At 43.3% G+C, this 19,937-nt stretch overlaps 2 protein-coding genes across 2 annotated transcripts; one reads left to right on the top strand and one right to left on the bottom strand.

Moving 5' to 3' along the window:
- Positions 1-2,732: 2,732 nt before the first annotated feature.
- Positions 2,733-8,723, top strand: LOC123164621 (disease resistance protein RGA5). Its single transcript, XM_044582159.1, has 6 exons — positions 2,733-3,319; positions 3,667-4,615; positions 4,975-7,005; positions 7,076-7,122; positions 7,215-8,285; positions 8,387-8,723. The coding sequence occupies exons 1-5, from the start codon at positions 2,818-2,820 to the stop codon at positions 8,264-8,266; spliced, it is 4,581 nt and encodes a 1,526-aa protein (XP_044438094.1). The 5' UTR covers positions 2,733-2,817; the 3' UTR covers positions 8,267-8,285; positions 8,387-8,723.
- A 675-nt stretch (positions 8,724-9,398) lies between these two features.
- On the bottom strand, positions 9,399-19,082 carry LOC123164622 (glycine--tRNA ligase, chloroplastic/mitochondrial 2). Its single transcript, XM_044582160.1, has 35 exons — positions 18,701-19,082; positions 18,515-18,582; positions 18,247-18,328; positions 18,110-18,173; positions 17,937-17,992; positions 17,671-17,748; positions 17,467-17,541; positions 17,161-17,231; positions 16,856-16,972; positions 16,662-16,763; positions 16,282-16,402; positions 16,067-16,153; positions 15,879-15,965; positions 15,383-15,484; positions 15,148-15,211; positions 14,535-14,590; positions 13,930-14,001; positions 13,758-13,840; positions 13,560-13,608; positions 13,114-13,176; positions 12,749-12,838; positions 12,582-12,668; positions 12,335-12,409; positions 12,196-12,254; positions 11,955-12,048; positions 11,663-11,881; positions 11,491-11,585; positions 11,141-11,231; positions 10,948-11,052; positions 10,834-10,872; positions 10,506-10,595; positions 10,299-10,400; positions 10,076-10,157; positions 9,896-9,981; positions 9,399-9,762 (listed from the first exon to the last, which is right to left on the bottom strand). The coding sequence occupies exons 1-35, from the start codon at positions 19,037-19,039 to the stop codon at positions 9,664-9,666; spliced, it is 3,249 nt and encodes a 1,082-aa protein (XP_044438095.1). The 5' UTR covers positions 19,040-19,082; the 3' UTR covers positions 9,399-9,663.
- Between the last annotated feature and the right edge of the window lie 855 nt (positions 19,083-19,937).

The following is a 19,937-nucleotide window of genomic DNA, read 5'->3' as shown; positions in this document are numbered from 1 at the left end:
ATCGCCGGTGCGCATGAGGGTGGAGCCACCTTTCCCACCATGCAACTAGTCGCTCCGTCCGATGAAGGACGAGCCCGTCTCACCCCCGCGCAATAGCAACATCCAGATCGGACGTCGCGTCAAGGACGAACCCGCGTCCCCACCACTATACCCCGCACTGCCATGCCTCCAACGCCGCAACGTCAAGGTGGAGCTTCCGCCGATGATCGCGAAGGCGCGGGGTGATACGTCTCCAACGTATCTATAATTTTTTATCATTGCATGCTACTATATTATCAACTTTGGATGTTTTATATGCATTGATATGCTATTTTATATTATTTTTGGGACTAACCTATTGACCTAAAGCCCAGTGCCAGTTTCTGTTTTTTCCTTGTTTTTGACCTTTTTCAGTTAGGAATATCAAACGGAGTCCAAACGGAATAATACTTTCGCGATGATTTTTTTTTACCAAAAGAAACCCCCGAAGCTTTGGAAGAAGGCCAGAAGAGCCACGAGGGAGTCACGAGCTTCTCGTGGGCCCAACTGACGTAATTCCACCACCATAAATTCGTACAAATACAGAAACCCCAAAAAGAAACCTAGATCAGGAGTTCCGCTGCCGCAAGCCTCTGTAGCCACCAAAAACCAATCGGGAGCCCGTTCCGGCACCCTGCCGGAGGGGGAACCCATCTCCGGTGGCCTTCTTCATCATCCGGCGATCTCCATGACGAGGAGGGAGTAGTTCACCTTCGGGGCTGAGGGTATGTACCAGCAGCTATGTGTTTGATCTCTCTCTCTCTCTCTTGTGTTCTTGAGATGTCTTGATCTTGATGTATTGCGGGCTTTGCTACTATAGTTGGATCTTATGATGTTCTTCCCCCTCTCCTTTCTTGTAATGAATTGAGTTTTCCCTTTGAAGTTATCTTATCGGATTGAGACTTTAAGGAATTGAGAACACTTGATGTATGTCTTGCACGTGTCTATATGTGGTGACAATGGGATATTCATGTGAGTACTTGATGTATGTTTTGGTGATCAACTTGCGGGTTTCGTGACCTTAGGAACCTATGCATAGGGGTTGGCACACGTTTTATTCTTGACTCTCCGGTAGGAACTTTGGGGCACTCTTTGAAGTTCTATGTGTTGGATTGAATAGATGATTATGAGATTGTGTGATGCATATCATATAATCAAGCCCACGGATACTTTTGGTGACAATGGAGTATCTAGGTGACATTAGGGTTTTAGTTGATGTGTGTCTTAAGGTGTTATTCTAGTACGAACTCTAGGATAGATCAAACGGAAAGAATAGCTTCATGTTATTTTACTAGGGACTCTTGAATAGATCGATCAGAAAGAATAATTTTGAGGTGGTTTCGTACCCTACAATAATCTCTTGATTTGTGCTCCGCTATTAGTGACTTTGGAGTGACTCTTTGTTGCACTTTGAGGGATTGTTATATGATCTAATTATGTTATCATTGTTGAGAGAAGTTCCATTAGTGAAAGTATGAACCCTAGGCCTTGTTTCTACGCATTGCAATACCGTTCGTACTCACTTTTATTATTATTGACTTTGCTGTTTTTATAGTTGTAAATTACAAAAACCTATATCTACTATCCATATTGCACTTGTATCACCATCTCATCGCCGAACTAGTGCACCTATACAATTTATCATTGTATTGGGTGTGTTGAGGACACAAGAGACTCTTTGTTATTTGGTTGCAGGTTGCTTGAGAGAGACCATCTTCATCCTATGCCTCCCACGGATTGATAAACCTTATGTCATCTACTTGAGGGGAAATTGCTACTGTCCTACAAACCTCTGCACTTGGAGGCCCAACAACATCTACAAGGAGAAGGTTGCGTAGTAGACATCATAGGGCCGCATCCTTCACTACCCCAGAGGAGGCGGTTACGCCGGCGCCTCCGGCTCTCGGACCATGGTGTCTGAGGGCTCTTTGCGTTCGCCAAGAGCGATGTGGCGCCGAATTGGGTCCGTAATGACCTGGACCTCACCGTCGCGTAGGCGCTCGACCGCTCCGTGACCACAGTGGAGACGGCCGCCTGGCGCCGTCGCCGCCTTGACGGCGAGCTTGCCAAGATCGGCGAGGAGTGGTCACTTAGCGACTACTCCGCGAATGTCGGTCACGGCAAGGCCGCCACCAGGGCTTTGAAGGCCACGTCGACAGTGGTCGCAGCGGCCCTCCGCATAGCGTAGCAAGAGGCAGAGAGGCTCCCACGCGAGCGGCAAGCAGCCGCCGGACAAGGATGTCGCGGCCCTCTGACGACGTACCGACGCTAGAGGGACGACAACGACAGCGACGGACGGCGACGTTGGTGCGGCAGGGCAGGGCGGCCACGCGTACGAGGTGGTAGTCCGTTATAGGGTTATGTTTTTGTTTGTTTTATAGTTAAACGGTTGAAATATCGATCAGTTTATGTAAATTATCTTTGAATTTTAATGAAATCTGTCGTTTTGCATGAAATTTGTCCGGTTGGTTTAAATGTGGGTTCAAATATACACGCTTATGGTTAGATGACGGCCTCCCGTATCCGTGGACGGAAAGACCAGTCCGTGGATGAACGTGAGAGAAAATTTACTTGTCGCCGTTGAAGAAGCCTTGGCTGGTGGCCGGCCGGTTGCTGTGGAGCACGAAGCTTTGAATTTGTGAAACTGCTGTTTGGGTTTTTGTGTGAAAAACTTATGGGTCCGTCCATACGACGTCAATGCAAAGTGGACCCACATGAGGAGGCATCACTTGTCCCCGTCTCCATCTGCTTCCCCTCTCATCTCGCCACACTCTCTCTTCGGTGAGGAGGCCGCCGGACATGTATGACCCTGGCGGCAGCTCCTCGTCCCGGCCGCATGGCAAGGAGGAGCTGCAGCCGGAGGTGCTTCTCTACACGGCGTCGGCTTCAGCGTCGCGCCGCAGAGCGCGCACCTCCGCCGACCTCTACGCCTTGTGCGCCCTGCAGCGCGGCTACGGCCTGGCCGTGGACGTGCGCGACGTGTCCACGAGCAAAGCGCACCGCTGCGAGCTCAAGTCGTTGCTTGCGGCTCGCGGCAGCGCCTTCTCCCTCCCGCAGCTCCTCGTCGGCGGCCGGCTGGTGGGTGGCCCTGACCAGGTCAGGCAGCTGCACCAGGCCGGCGGGCTGCAGCCTCTCCTCGACGGCGCCCCGAGGCCGTGCCATGCCTTCGTCTGCCAAGCCTGTAAGAGGGTCGGCTCCGAGCCGTGCCCAAAGTGCAGCGAGTTCCGCAACAAGATGCTGGATCATGGAGTTATTGAGGAGGAGGAGCAGGAGAGGGTTGTCCTTTTTTATCCAGCCCAAGGTGACACTTCCTATCCATGTACCGCTAGACACTGAACTTGCTTAGAGCCGTTTCATTTTCTTGATGCTGACTACCAGTATGTCTCACACTCGTGTGTGCTCATTTTCTCCGATGCTTCATTTTGAGTCAATAAAGTCCACAAGAAAATGTTTTCTCCATAATTTAAATGTGTTGGTAGATATGATGAGTGAATTACAAAGAACAAATTCAATATAATTTGGCTTTTTTGAATGCCAGTTATGTGAATAGAAATAGATGCGAGTGTGGCACATACTGGTAGTTATGTATTACATGCACCATCCGTTCTATAAATTAAATCATTCTTTCTCGTCTATGTTTCTTTTCAGATGTTTCAATGGGAGGTAGAGGCAGAGAGATGGATGCCAGTTTCGGTGTTTCTCTGGGCGCCATGAGACCTCTTCTTAAGAAGCTTGACATGATGCTAGGTCCTCATGGATGCAAGCTGACCAAGGGGGTCAATGATAGGTCGCAGCTCCTCAAAGATGATCTTGAAGAAATAGGTGCATACCTTGAAGATCTGTTAGAGGTGGAGGACCCTCCCCTAGCGGCCAAGTGCTGGATGAAAGAGGCACATGAGTTATCTTATGACATCCTAGATTGTATTGATAACTTTGTGCCCCCTGAGTCGCTTGGCTACAAATATGAGCACAAGATTACTCATGTTAAGATTCCCAAGAGGCTCAAGTGGCAGAAACAGATTGAATATGCAGCTCCTGATGTGTCAGGACATGTTATCTCCAAAATCATTCGTGTTGATGTCATTCGTGCTCCCAGGAAGCTCAAGTTGTACCAGCAGATGGTTGAAAAGGTATCAGAATTCAGGATCTATGCCCGGGAGGCGATCCGACGGTACGAGAGGTACCAGCTCCATTCTTGTAGCACCTCGGCGGCACGTAGATTTTCAGCCATTGGGCCTATAATGCCAATGCCGCCAATGCCTTGTGAGAAAACTTGTTCCGGCCTAGTAATTGATGATCGGATGAGCAAGTTTATTAACTCTCTGGCTAATGACGCGGATCAGCAGCTCAAGGTGGTGTCTATTCATGGATTTGGATGTCTTGGTAAAACAATGCTTGCCAAAGTGTTGTACAATAAAATTGGGAGGAAATTCCATTGCCGGGCTTTCGTCCGGGTGTCCAAAAAGCCTGATATGAAGAGGCTTTTCCACGACATGCTATCACAATTACATCGGAAGCAGCCCCAAGCAAGCCAAGACGCTTCTGATGAACTTCGCATTACTGCTGAAAATATCGGCAATTGTCTACATGGCAAAAGGTACTTTATTTTCCACATCCAAATAGTATGTACTAGTTGTATGCATCAGTGTATCAGGAATTGTCTACAGGTTGTACACATCAGTATGTACTAGTAGTACTGTATCAGGAATCACTGTATATTATATTATTTCCCTACAGGTTGCTCTTTACGTTTTTCACAAAAATAAGTCAGTTTCTGAAAGGATGTTTTTCAGACTAGCTTTACGGTATTCTAGAAAACCTCGATTCAGTAAGCTAGAAAAGCTTCAGTAAGCCTGTCGATTCAATGGCCATTAGTTTAACTCTTCAAGTTAACTTCTGGTTGATACATAACTTCAGGTTGTTACTGTTAGCCTGACACATAAATGTGACATGCAGGTATCTAGTTGTTGTTGATGATTTGTGGGATACATCAGCATGGGATGTTATTAATCAGCTTTTTCCCAAGGGTAGTCAAGGCAGCAGAATAATAACAACTACACAGATTGAAGATGTTGCATTAGCATGTTGCAGCGATGACCCAGAACAAGTTTTTGAGATGAATCCTTTGGATGATGATCACTCAAGGAAGCTATTGTTTGACAGGCTTTTTGGTTCTGAAAGTAACTGTCCTGAAGAATTGAAACAAGTTTCAAGCCAAATTGTAGAAATATGTGGTGGTTTACCGCTAGCAACCGTCAGCATTGCTAGTCTTTTAGCAAACCAGCCTTCTATATCAGTGGATTTATTGACACACATACATAATTCGTTAGTGTCTTGTTTGTCATCAAATTCAACTTCAGAAAGAACGAGACAAGTACTGAACCTCAGCTACCACAGGCTTCCTCATTACCTCAAGACATGCTTGCTCCAACTTGGCATGTATTCAGAGGGCTCCATAATCTTCAAACATGACCTGGTCAGGCAATGGGTGGCTGAAGGGTTTCTTGCTGCAAGTGAAGGGCAAAATATGGAAGAAGTTGCTGGAATGTATTTCGATCAACTTGTTGATAGAAGATTCATCCAACCTGTGTCTATCAACTTCAACAATGAGGTGGTATCCTGCACAGTTCACGCCGTGGTGCATGATCTTATTGCACACAAGTCTGCAGAAGAGAATTTCTTTGTGATAGTAGATTGCAATCGGAAGAATATGGCACTTTCTCATAAGGTCCATCGACTGTCTCTCCAACTTGGTGATGCAAAATATGCCAAGATACCAGCAAACATCAGAAAGTCACAAGTACGGACGCTTGCAATTTTTGGAGTATCAGAGTGTATGCCTTGTATTGGAGAGTTCAAGCTTGTTCGTGTTCTGAACCTTCAATTGTCTGGCCATCATAATGGCGACCAAGACCTGTCCATAGACCTCTCTAGAGTATCAGAACTTTTCCATCTGCGATATCTGAAGATTGTTTGTGATGTCTGCGTAAAACTTCCAAACCGTATGAGAGGGCTGCAGTGTTTGGAAACATTGGACGTTATGGATACACCAAGAGGCACTTATGTTCCATGGGACATAATATATCTCACACGCTTGTTGCACCTCAGTCTTCCTCCTGACACAAATCTGCTGGATTGGTCACTTGGTGACGATATGAGCCTTTGCAGGCCGAACCACCTGCAGGATCTTTGCATTTCTACGCCGCTTTCTTCAGATTCCGACCGTCTGAAGAGAAACATGTATGCTCTGGATTACTTAAGGTATGGACATGACAGCCTGAAAAGTATAAAACTGGTGGCTCACGGATCCTCGGTTAGCTATGGTGATGCTTCAAAAGCAGGATTAATGTGGGTTTTGGATAAACTTACGCACCATGTCCAGAGAGTTGAGGTCTCACCGCACAGCCCCGTCATATTTTGTGATATGCATTTGTGGGAGATCCAACTTGGCAACCTATGCATTCTGAAGATTGCAGTGGATGGACTTTCAGTAAATGATGTCCATATTCTTGGACGGTTGCCTGCCCTCACTGCTCTGTCGTTGTATGTGGAGAAGTCACCTGCTATTAAGATAACCTTTGGCACGGCTGCTGGATTCACAGCTCTCAAGTACTTGAAGCTGAGGTTCATGAGTGGAATAGCTTGGCTAAGATTTGAGGCGGACGCAATGCCTAATCTCTGGAAGCTCAGGCTCGTTTTCGACGCCATCCCCCCACTGGTGGACCAACGACTTGAACTTTATTCGGAGTCTGAGCAGTGGAAACAATATCAACATGGTACTGCATTAATCAGCATCGACCATATGACAGGCCTTAGAGAAGTCTCTGCAAAATTTGGAGGTGCAGCTGTTGATCTGCAGTATGTCTCGAGGATTGGCGTAGTTATTAATCATCGGGGCAATCCTGTAATCAGCGTGCAATTAGTTGACTCTGGTTCCTATTGTGAGGAAAGCACAGTACAGAAACAACAACCAGATGATGATAAAAGGTAGTAACTCTTCAGTTATTCAATTTAACCTGATTTGACTCTACATGGTCTAAATGGTTGTTGTAATCAGGATATCATGGAGGTCACCGGAGTCTTGTTCGCGCCTGCATCCTCCAGGTATGCTTTCTAGTTAGTGAACACGAGTTCTAATAAATTACTCGTAGAAATTTTACGAATTAGCAAAACAATGAACTGTTGACATTTTTCAGGTGTAGAGGAGGGTGGAGAGCAGCAGGATGTGGTCTCGTGGAGCAATACCATTGGTGTGATAGGTCGTGACCTCTTCATCTATTGCCTCCACCGCCTCTCCAGGTGGGAATATGGCGCCATCGCCTCTCTGAACCGCGACCTCAATTCCGTGGTTCGCAACGGCGACATCTACCGCCTGCGTCGCAAGAATGGGGTGGCGGAGCACTGGCTCTACCTCGCTTGCGGTAATAATCCTCCGGAGTGGGAGGCTTATGACCCGTCCACTGGGCGCTGGATCCAAGTGCCCAAGATGCCACCGGCTGAAAGCTCCTACTGGGACTCGCTCGCTGTAGGAACCGACCTGCTGGTGTTTGGGGAACGCGAAAGGATTGCCTTGAGATATAGCATCCTTACCAATTCATGGACATGGCTGGCTGATGCGATGAACACACCACGGGTCTCGTTTGGGTCAGCAAGTGTCGGTGAGAAGGCGTATGTCGCGGGAGGCGCTTATAGCTCTGCAGAGATGTATGACTCGGAGACACATACTTGGACACCCCTTCCCAGCATGAATAGGGCTAGGAGAAAATGTTCTGGTGCGTTCATGGACGGCAAGTTCTATGTGATCGGTGGTATTAGCAGTAGAAGGGAGCTATTGACATGTGGTGAGGAGTATGACTTGAACCGGCGGTCATGGAGGGTCATCCACAACATGTCTCAGGGGCTCAACCAGACATACCTGGGAGCTCCTCTGCTCCTTGCAGTTGTGAACAATGAGCTTTATGCCGCTGATTACAGTGAGAATAATGATTTGAAGCAGTATGATAAGCTGGACAACAAGTGGATCACTCTTGGAAAATTGCCTGTACTGTCTACAAAAGAAGGCTGGGACATGGGTTTCCGAGCGTGTGGTGACCGGCTGATTGTTATTGGGCGTCCAAACAATTCTAGTGACGAAAAGGTGGTTGAGCTTCATTCATGGACCCCGGATGGGCAACCACCTCTGTGGAATTTGGTTGCCACACGGCCATACGGGGGCGACCGGATTCTGTGCGCCGTGATGGGTTGCTGAGTCGGTCGATTCAATATGAGTAAGTTACTTACCTTTGTACTCGCTTTGTATAATTTTTTCTTTATCCAGTTTGCTCCATGATTTCAATGACACGGAGTTTCTGTTCCTATCTCCATGCAGTGCTGGCTGTGCCTCATTCTCAGTCTGAATTTCCTGGAAGAGCTCCGTTGATGATACAAAAAGAGAAGACATGAATGAGTTCCACAGAAAGTGCCTGCAGAAACATCCGAGTTTCAGTCACTAGCTGTTATTTCCAATTGCAATTTGTGTTCCAATAATGTTTTGACACTTTGTACGGTGTTCTGATGATCTTCATCTGCATCAACCAACTTTATCCGTACAGTAAAACAGAACTCTCAGTTACTTTTCAAACATCGAATTCAGTCTCTAGCTTGCCCTCTCTTTTTGTTCAAGATTTTTCAAACTCTGAATAAAAAGCAATTTGGACCCGACGATATTCAGTCAGCTGTTCTGAAATGTATTTACTCGTAGTTTGGTATAGATTAATTTGCTCTAGGAGTGTGAAATCATGATTTTTCTTTCAAATTGTTTATTCTTTTAGATGAAATTGTTTATTTCTTGAGAGTCGTTTGAACAACCTTCAACCGAAAATAAGGAAAGGCTAAACATGTTTTTCCTTCTTTTACTGCACTTGCAATATTCATGTTCCGTCTGACATTAGCAACCATATCATACACGGGTAAAAGCAAGTCACATCACAGACATTGTTGCCGGAAGAATTCAACAACATTTTGATTTAATACATAGGAGTACAAACATAGGTACATAGGTGCCCTTGGGATTTCTCTTCTTCCATTGTAATGTGAAGGCCCTTACTAAAACAACTACGTACGCTACTGACCCGGATTATAGTACAACAACAACCCGGCAAAAGCAAACTGATATTTTTTGCTACAAGATTAACCAAAGTGACCAGGAACCAACAGGCAAAAGGAAGGAAGGCTAGCTGCAAATGTTTCGATCTTCTTCAAACAAAGTTATACATCGACCAACAAATCTCAACATCAAGGAGCGCCCGCCCGATCTGCTTCAAATTTGTAAGATCTAAATGAATGCCAAATAAATTTTCTCTGGGTCACCATCCTCCAATCAAAGACGACCCCAGATAATATCAGCAACACAACACAGAAGAAGAAAATGCATTTAACAACTATAGCATAAACAACACCCCATTTTGTCTATTGGTTCGTCTTGTAGTTAAACCTCATAACTGATATCCTCCAATCAAAGACGATCCCTTGTAGTTACATTCTCATTCTTCTCCCAGTAATTTTCCACCAGATGAATGACCAGTAACAAAAGTACAAAAAATGGCTCCAGCTTAATGACACCAGCTCAAAAATGGGGCGCACGCTCTCAGCTCGCTCCAAGGCTAACTAAAACCCTGGTAAAACCGAGAGGTCGGCTATCCCCTTCGTCAAACTCGCAACCTTTTGCAGCAGTGCCAGCCGGTTGTTGCGGATCTTCTCATCTTCCTGTCCAACGGGCGCCATCACGAGATACAAACAAAGGTTAATCAGCAAAGTCACATGTGCATCTACACACTGTCAAACGGTAAAATGAAATTAATCGCAATAGGTCTGGAAAACAAAGAGTTTCTACTCTTACCGCCATGACAAAAACATTGTTGAAGAAATCTTCCAGAGGCTGTATCAGAAGCAGGGAGGCCTCGACGAAGGTTTTGACGTCAACACCTGCAAGAGCGGTGAACAGAATAGCGCAGAGGTGAGCTGTATGAACTGTGGACCTGATACATGTTGCTTTGAGAAATGAATAGTCTTCTGTTACCAGGATGGATCTTGTCGACAGCCTCCAAATAGGCGCTCCACAAGGCTTTTTCTTCGTCCTTCTCAAATACGCTTGCGTCAACCTGCATATTGCATTCATGGTGACTTGGTGAGGCAGGTCGTCCATAGATGGTACAACGGCAAGGTTAGTTCCTAATTCAAGCTGCGCTCTGAGATTGTTACTCAATTGTGACGGCACGTGTCTACGTAAAAACAGCCAGTACCTCCCAAGCAGACTCGATTTGCTTCCCACGTATAATTCGAACTGGCCTGGAATACGCCTCAACAATTTTTGGGAAATCTTCAGTTCTTGAAAATGCTTCCATCTGCAAGTTTCCACATAGCAAGACCATCACCACAAACCCAGGATGCTTCCATAAATTTCAGCAGAGGTGCTAAGCACATAAAACTTGAACACTATAATTTCTTACTTCAGCTGCCGTTTGTGATGCCAGATATGGGCAGTTCGCACGCTCCATAAGCACCGACCGAACTATTTCATAGTTAATTCCCTCATCCACCTGATGAAAAATGAGGAACCAATGAGTCATTTCAAAAGGACATGAAATCTACTCACATATAGTCTATGTACTCCATCTGAACTAAAATCACAACAAGAATTATGGAACGGAGGGGGTATCTTATATTTCTTTTCTCAGTGCATCCCAAGAGGGTAGAATACAAGAATCTTGGAGAACAGCAGCCTTATGCGTAATAAGTAATAACTCTATTGTCATTACAGGTCAAGGAGATACATACCAAAAGTTGTTCGAGTCTCCGTGTTACAAATTGCACTACCTAAGAATAAATTTGATCAGAGTTGTCAAAAACCATGTACTAGTAACACAGTGATGATCTGAAATATATACTGACCTCATTTATAACGTCATTGTCTATTCTTATAGGCTGCACCTGTGCCACCAAGGTCAAGGCCTTCGTGAGGTCAAAGTTCTTCTTATTCTCAACCAATATTTGAACCTGTATAAAATATATTATCAACTAATACTTGGACCTGTATAAAAAATATCATATATTTAATGATATTTGCAGTTTCAGCTCCCCTTACCAATCCATAAGAGATCCTTCTCAGTCCAAATGGATCGTTCGAAGAACTTGGCTGACATCCAGCTCCGAACAGACCCACTAGGCTGTCCAATCTGTGAAAAAAAAATCATTAGCAGAAGCAAGGTTCTCCGAATATCATAGTTCTAAATAGTGGGCTATGCCTCTTAGCGGCGGACCTCTTCTAAACGCTATAGCGATGCTATAGCGCGCTATTTGAATGTTTGTTCATGTGTTTGGACCAAAGTCGCTAAGCCCGCTATTTAAAACCATTTCTAGGCGAATATAGCAACATTTTATTGTATTTTCAGTTTAGCATCTGTTTAACGATGGCAATATAAGTGTAGGAAGTACCTATCAGCAACCGCAAGGACTATACCAGCATCTGTTTTTGGGAAAACATCGCCAGAGAACCTTGGAAGTGTTATCTCAAACAGTGCTTCTGCAATCTTTGACATGAAAATTTACTCAGCCCAAGTTGAGGACCGGCTTAACTTTCCCTATTAAGAGTTGGCAACAAATGTACCTCTTCTGGAAGACCATCCCTTAAAGCATAATGGCGTGCCATAATTCCAGCGAGTGAAGTAAATTCTGTAACAATTGAAGTGGAAAGATCTGACATAGCCAATGCAGCTGCATCTTTGATAACTGGGATCACCCCCTCGTTTATCCCGAGAACAAGGGTCAACTCTGCGACAACATTTTCAACACGCGCCATTTTGTCGAGCATTGTACCAAGTTTTTCCTATTCAATGTGGTGCAGATAAAATAAGAATAAGCAGAACACAAGAATCCAAGGAAAATTCAGCGCAACTCACATGAAAGAGAATGCTCTTCAGCTGGCCTCGGAATTCAGACAAATTCTTTTGTGTATCCATCTTATAAAAGAACTTAGCATCCTCATACCTTGCCCTGTATTTGTATGCCAATTCAGAATGTATATTTGTCTAAAGTTCTCTTTGCAAACAAAAAAGGCAGAGGCCAAAACTTTGGCTCTAAAATGAATATTTGCACAGTAAAATAATGATTCAGAAAATCTTCATTGGGCCTTTGCATAACCTGAGTACAGCTTCATTGCCTTTACGGACCACTTCTTCACTAATAGAACCATTAGCAACCTAACAGCAAATGCTGAATTAGAACAAAGACTAATCACTAACCAACTGTAAAGTATATAGAAGTGCAGAAATCATCTCACAGTAATAAAATATGGTAGCAGATCGCCTGTAGACTTGGAGGTTACAGGAAAATACCTCTGGTGTTTCTGCATAACCTGCAGTTGTAATTTTCATTAGAAAACATGCATATTATGAGATAATTCCTTTCAGTTGAGTAATTCTTAAAGCACAAAACATGTCATTGGCCTTTTCATTTGGTGACTGCATCAACAGAACCAACAAAATGTAGTGTAGTTTATAGGCATCGCCGTCCAAATCTGAGCATACCGTTGTTAACACATCTTTCGGAAGTTCTAGGAAGGAATCATCATATCGACCAAGAATGGGCACAGGCGCCTCCACAAGATTAACAACCTGAGTTGTGGTTTCAAATATTTCAGGATAATTTCCAGCTTCAAACCATAAAAGTATGCAAAATAAAATAAAAAATCTACCTCCTGCAGCAAGCTATCAGGTGCAATGAAATCCCCATCGACTCCTCTAGCTAGTGTACTAGAGTCATCCAAGATTTTTGCTCTACGCTCCTGCAATGGAGTGAGTGTTATATAAAAATTGAGGCACAATGAGACCTGGAATACTAATTAACTAAACGTATGAATGGCCAATCGCATGTGTTTCCCTGTTTTCTGTAGGCTAAACAAGTTAGCCCCAGACAGCAATATTCTCAAGTGAAACAGACTGCGCAAAAAATTATAACATTCTGCTATGAAACCTACCAAAAGGGCATGTGTTCAATGATCTACAAAAAGAACATGAGATCCCGCACTGCATATGAAAGCCTTATATTTGCTTATCTAACCTGCACATCAATCACGATCCCAGCTTTTTCTACAGTGTGCAAATATGATTCTGCAGTTTCCACCTGAACATATGAAGACAGCAAGCTTAGCTGTTAGCCTGTCACACAACAAAGAGTGAAATCTCTCTACAGAAAATAAGATACTCCAAAGAGGATACAGCTGTTAGTTCATTGGAGTAGCACTTTTTTTTCTCAGCAAAGAGGGAGATTCTGTCAAGAACATTAACCGATTAGATTTTACTTTAATTAACATGGTTTTTGTCTGTAACAAGAGCCAGGACACATATTATTACCCTGAAAAGGGAAATGGAACTACAGCCTTTCAATATCGATCTTGGCAATACAATGTGGGTAACTTAACAGTTTACACAGCAATATTTATGTCAAAATAGAAGTCAGAACTGGAGTACAAAATAAACTTATACACATGATAGCCCAATCTGTACCTTAAAATTCGCCAAAGAGGAGTTACGAAGGCCACATGACTGGCTCCCACTGTCCCAATAGCAAATCATGGTGGTTTTAAGATTTTGTACGGAAAAACACACAAAAAAAGGCATAGGAGTTTTATTTCATTTAATTGTTTATGCATATCATCACCCTACAAAAATATAAATCAAGTGTATCACACACTAAGATATTACCTTGAGATGCCAGCAAAAGAAAATGGCACAACAAGATCTCCATGAAGTGCCATGATCCAGCGTACAGGGCGACTAAACACAATCTGCAAGTGTAATGACCCCCAAACTGTTACAGAATAGAAACTTAAATAGAATGCAAAAAAAATAAAATTGTAATGTGATCTACACGTACATTTGAGTTCCAGCGCATCGACTTGGGGAATGAAATACCAGATATAATAGTAGGTAAATCTTCAGATAGGACCTGCAATTCGCATGCTACAATTGTTGAACAGGGCCAGAGAATAGAAGCCAAGAACTACGATATACATTCAAGTGTGCTAGATGATGAATGGCGCACCGTGCAGGGTGCTGAGTGCGAGATTTAAATTATTACCAATCATTAATAGCCAATTATAGTTTCTCGTCCTACAAAATACTAATGCGGAAGCACAAGACATAGCATCAAGTTTACGGTGAGTTGTGAAGTTTGGCTCCTTGACCTATCATAAATAATGCCGAGTGATTTGCCAAGAGTTGCTAAACAAGTTAACATAATCAGGCTCAATTGATTTCTTGAGCAGAAATACAGACAAGTTATCATTCTCATTCCCACCACCCAAAAGCTCATTCCTCTAAGCCCACAGAACCAGGGAACAAATTTTAAATTCTCTTGCAAATGCCGTTGATGATTGAAATGTCAAAGAATCATATGCTTTTTATCAACAACCAAAAGTCCTACTTATTGCATTTTCCTGATATAATTATCTGTCAAAAATATACAGGATAAAAACTAACCTCGTCAGCATAGCGTGCAGACTCTTTGACACGGGCATATATATACTCTGTTTTACCTGAAAAGCAAATAAGCTCAACAAACTTCAGACCTCTTCATGGAACAGGAACCCGATACAAACATACAGTCCAGTGGAGTCTCAACGTAGCCATACAGTAAATCGGAGTTAACATGCTTTTTATTAGAGAACGTGCAAACAAGCATGTTTGCACATCTTCTCATTAAGTGGACAAGCAGCATAGTTACAACGGGTACAATTTATGCAGATGATTTGGATTAATCTAATCACAGTAGTACTCCAGTTGTTTCGGACAAATTAGTTTATGCAGAAGAAGCAATTGAGAATTGGACCTAACATTGTGTGCTACCCAAAACGAGAAACAGCAAGAGGCCTTCAGATCATCAACTCTAAGGTAGATTTGTTGCTATATGGGAACCTACATGGTGGTTTAAACAGCAAGCAAAAACAAGAAAAAGAGAAGGATGCTGGAGATCACTCGCCAATAAGCTACACGCAAAGCTAATATGCCACACCTATCAAAAATACAGAAAGACAAAATATAGAGCTAGAAGAGAGCAACCAACATTTTGAAGGCAAAGGCATGAGTTGCATACCATCAATTTTTTTATACAAGGAATCTACAGGAACATTATTCTTTCGACAAAACCCCTCAGCAGCCTGAAAAGGAACAGAGAAAAAAATCATAAAATCCCTCAGGACTGAGTTATAACAGCGAAAAAGGCTTCCAAAACATTTGTTCCGTTATCAGCCTAAATACAATGGAGAAAAATTCAAAACAGCACAGGTAACCAGAGAACTCAAAGAATAAGCAATAAGAGGATAGCTAACCTTAGTGGGTTTTCCCTCTTGGTCAAATGCCTTTGCAACTGGTGGACCACGTAACTCAACCTCTTCTTCCATTTGCTTCAGACATAGATTTTCAACAACAACCTGCAAATCAAAGCTGAAACTTGTATAGCTGCACAAAACAAACATATTATGTATAATATGTCTATCGAGATATGCCTTAGCTGGGAGATACCTTCTTGATGCATATCAATTGTCTATCAATTTCCATACAACAACTAAAAAACAGATATATTCCTAACTCTGTCCACTGTTCTGTTGCTACCAAAGGACAGATAACCCTACTGACTGATTTCATGTTTCTCCATCATGCACTTTGCACTAGATATCAGATTCCATCAAAGCTTATTTTTGTCTCAGAGCATAAAAAAAGTTCAAACTGTGCCCCTGGGTCAAACATGATGATTTAAGAATAATCCACTGACTGGTTGAGAAATTAGCTGTAAGATAAAAAAAAGAGTGAAGATGGTAGTGATACCGCTAATCTCCGTGGTGTCCCATAGGTGTGCACCTTCCCATGGCTCAGTCTACGCTTCCCTAGTATTTGAACTAGAGATTTCTCAAGCTGGGGAAGATCAAAAGGACAGAATCATAACTTAAATGTTCAGCAAGTATCACTGTGTTGTTTACAGTAGGCTGCAAAACCATGTTGAAATTATAACTTACTTGTTCAGTTGCTTCTACCACATCATGGGGCGGCAACTCTTCTGTTCCTATTTCAAGAACAAACGTCTGTGCCTGCCCCAGCACTTCCTAAATAACAGAAACCAAAGTCCAAGGTCAGAAGGTGTGTCTGTTGGATGTTGTGACATGTACGTTCACAACATTATATGTTTAAAAATAACACATTCGGCGATACATAGCAAATGTAGACTAAATACCTTTCTGCTGAGCTTTTCAGAGACATGGGGGTATACAAGATTAGCCTCTTGGTAAGTGCCCAGTGGATAACCAATTTCCTCTCGTGTTTTCAACCAAAGCTGAGAACATTGACGAGCAAGACTGCGCAAAAAGAATCAGCATTAGAATTATATTTTGATTTAAATGCAAAAGCTAAGAAAGGGAAATTACTGGATAAACACCAGCCAAGAATAAAGAATGGTAAAACACTAGAACAAGAAAATTATAATATGGATGCAGCTAACTCGAGACAAGCGCATATCAATGAGGTTCGTTAGGTAATAAGTAAATTTTATTGTAGTGATAAAAAAATTCCAGGATCGATGATGAGAAAACACAGAGAAAGAAAACAAGGAAATACCTCCGCATGCGACCAAAATATCTTGCACGCTCAGTTACACCAACAAAGCCTCTGGAATCTAGAATATTAAAAGCATGAGAGGCCTTCAGAACCTGGTCATACCTAATCCATTGCAAATCAAAGACAACCTTATCAATTCTTAACAGTTCACAGAAAGTGCAGAAGCAGAGGAAGAATATATCAGTCAAACATACGCAGGAATTGGCAGCCCAAGTGATAGTAAAGAGCGGGCCTCTTCTTCAAAATCATCAAAGTGCTTTTGAATGTGATCAACATTTGCATGCTCTAAATAATATGCACTCATCTCTTTCCTGCACAAGGACATCAGAAAAATGAGGTCCTGAGAGCTAAGCACAGTCTAATAGACTGGAACAATGACACTTGTCAATTCATCTAATTCAACAGGAACAACAAGAATGATGGATAAGAATGAAAAAAATGAGAAAAGGAATAATGAAGCAGAGGATGTATAGTTCCAAAGTGTGGAGAAGAAACCTACTCATTCTCAAGGAATAGTTCCCCATACGTGATTCCTTCGGTGTATTGTATCTTTTTGAAATGATCTACTCCCTGTCAGAATATCTAAAGCAAAGTAAGGTCAGCTCTTTCAATGACCTAGCAGAGTAAGGTGGAAAATATCTTAAAAGAGACATTTGATTGGTCTACTAGATTTTCTATGATGTCAAAAGAAATAGAATTTTTATGTGAGCATACACAAAAAGGAGGTGCTTGTGAGAACCATACTAAACGCTCTATACATATAACTCATACGGAGTAATATATACAACCACACTAGTGGACTTACCTGAAGTGACATGAGAATACGTTCAAGTCCATATGTTATTTCGACAGAAACTGGCAACAGAGGAAGGCTTCCAGACTACAGTGATGAGATTTTATGAAGATAAATAAAAATCCAAGATTAGAAGGTATTTAGGCACTTCAAGCAGGATATATGCAGCAACCTTAAAGAGAAGGACATAATTTGTGCAGATTTAATTTGCTTTACCTGCTGAAAATATGTGAATTGCGTGATTTCCATGCCATCCATCCAAACCTCCCAGCCCAGCCCCCAAGCTCCAAGAACCTGCCAACAATGGTAAGAAACGCCAATCAGTAAAACAACACACTGGAGAACACTTGATTGCAACAAATGGTTAATATGGCAAAGTGGGTATGCTTGCTGCATATATAACGTTCTATTGGAATTTGATTGAAGCAGGAGATGTGTAAACAGTAATGAAGAGAACCGAAAAAGGGGGAGGAGAAATTTACAGGGCTCTCCCAGTTGTCCTCGACGAAACGGATGTCGTGTTCGCGAACATTGATGCCTGAGATTAAAAAAAACACCACTTATAAGTAACCACTGAGTTCCTTTGTTGAGAAAATAAAAAAAGTTAATTCTCTGGATAGAGCTGAAGCCATGTGTGATTCAGAAGTAATGATACCCAATGCTGAAAGGCTGTGCAGGAAGAGGTCCTGCGAGTTCCCCGGATCGGGCTTCAGAATCACCTATTGTTGTTGGTCAAAAGGCATGGTCAGCAGTCAGTAACTGGTTTGAAACAGGGCAATGTTGTGAACCAACCTGGAACTGGGTGTGGCGCTGGAGCCTGTTGGGGTTGTCGCCGTAGCGGCTGTCGTCGGGCCGCACGCTCGGCTCCACATAGCTTCAATTCAACAGAGAGCGTCATGTTAACAAGTCAGAAATGGGGGCAAATGCATTGTCTGAACTGCAAGCATCTACTGTAGTAGTATTCAGTAGTAACTCGGTTGTCTGAATTGCGCTGCATTTGCAGATGTGCATCGAACTTGGATGGATAAGATGGGGAGAAGGGTGGATGCAGGGTACTCACGCGACGTTCCACGGCTCGGGGCCCAGCACCCGGAGGAACGTGAGGGGGTTCATCGTCCCGGCGCCGACCTGCTCGATTGATTGGGCAAATTCAGAATCTTTATATCTATCAGCCATTGATGCTGCTGGTTCTGGTGAAGCTATGTGGCTGGCGAAGAGAAAGAAGAGAAGGGGAAGTGGGCGGCACCTCGGTGTTGCTGCACTGCATGACGGCGCAGCCGACGGAGGCCCAGTACTCCTGGAGCCGCTGGATGGCCTGCTGGAAGGTCAGCGCGCCGGCCCCCTTGTTTCCGTTGCCGGAGGGGGAGGAGGCGGTGGAGGAGAGCGCGGACGGCGCCCCCTCGGAGCCGGAGTGGGCCGCCGGAGCAGACACGAGGAGAAGGCGTGTGCGTGTGCGGGAGCGGCGGGTGGGCGGAGGACGGGGAGTGGCGAGGGCGGAGGGGATGTGCGAGTGAGCGGCGGCGGCGGCGGGGGAGAGGAAGGGAGCCATGGCGACGGCGGTGGCCATGCCCGTGGCCGTGGCCATGGCGACAGGTAGAGCAAGAGAGGATAAGGATGGGGATGGGATTGGGGCGGGAGGAGTTTTATGTTGTTGATTTAACCGCCAAATCCATCCAACCTGCTTTCTTTTTCTTCTTCTTTTTTGTCATAAACTACCTCCAACTAGTGATGAAATTACATTTATCTATTTTAGGAACCGGCACGAGCGCTGCCTTTTTATTTATTTTCGATGACATTCAATACCTCCTTTATTAATTAGCTACAACCATTTGATAACAAAGGAGAGGAACCAGTAGGAGCGTTGCCTTTGTTATTTTCGACATTCACTATATGGAAGAACTCCTTGGAGTTTTGAAAGATTCTACTCCTCGGTATGAATAGCCAAGCCGCCCATTTTGACCCCGGTACGGAAGAAAAAATAAAAGAAAAAGAATACAAGTTCGAAAAACGCAATCCTCCCGCTTGTTGTCCTTTTATGTGTAGTAATTGCGAGGAAAATACCAAACTTTCAATATGACAAATTTGAAAGAAAGAAAAAACCTTCACAAAACGTGCTATCGTGTAGGAACATTCATGGTTTTCAAGTCAAATGACCACAAGTGATGTCATATTTATTGAATAGTTTATTATAATTTGCCCAAATTAGAGACATAGGTGCATATTGCCATTACCAACAATGTTTCCAAATCGAGAGTTCAACTTTTTTGTAAAAAAAATCGTTTATCATTTTCTAAATGTCAAAAAATGGGTATTTCTGTGAAGCAATTATAAAAAAAGGGTGCAAAATGGCAATACTCTCATTTTCGCAAAAAGTATACCAATATTTGATGGATAATTCCCAAGTTTTATGGATTTTCTATATTTCTAGCTACTTTCACACATTTAAATGAATTTATGTAGATTTCGCAGAAGTAAATCAAATT

Source organism: Triticum aestivum, chromosome 7D (assembly GCF_018294505.1).
Source record: "Triticum aestivum cultivar Chinese Spring chromosome 7D, IWGSC CS RefSeq v2.1, whole genome shotgun sequence".
Lineage (NCBI taxonomy): Eukaryota > Viridiplantae > Streptophyta > Magnoliopsida > Poales > Poaceae > Triticum > Triticum aestivum.
Note: the sequence above shows the minus strand (reverse complement) of the source record. Positions and strands in the feature narration are given on the sequence as shown.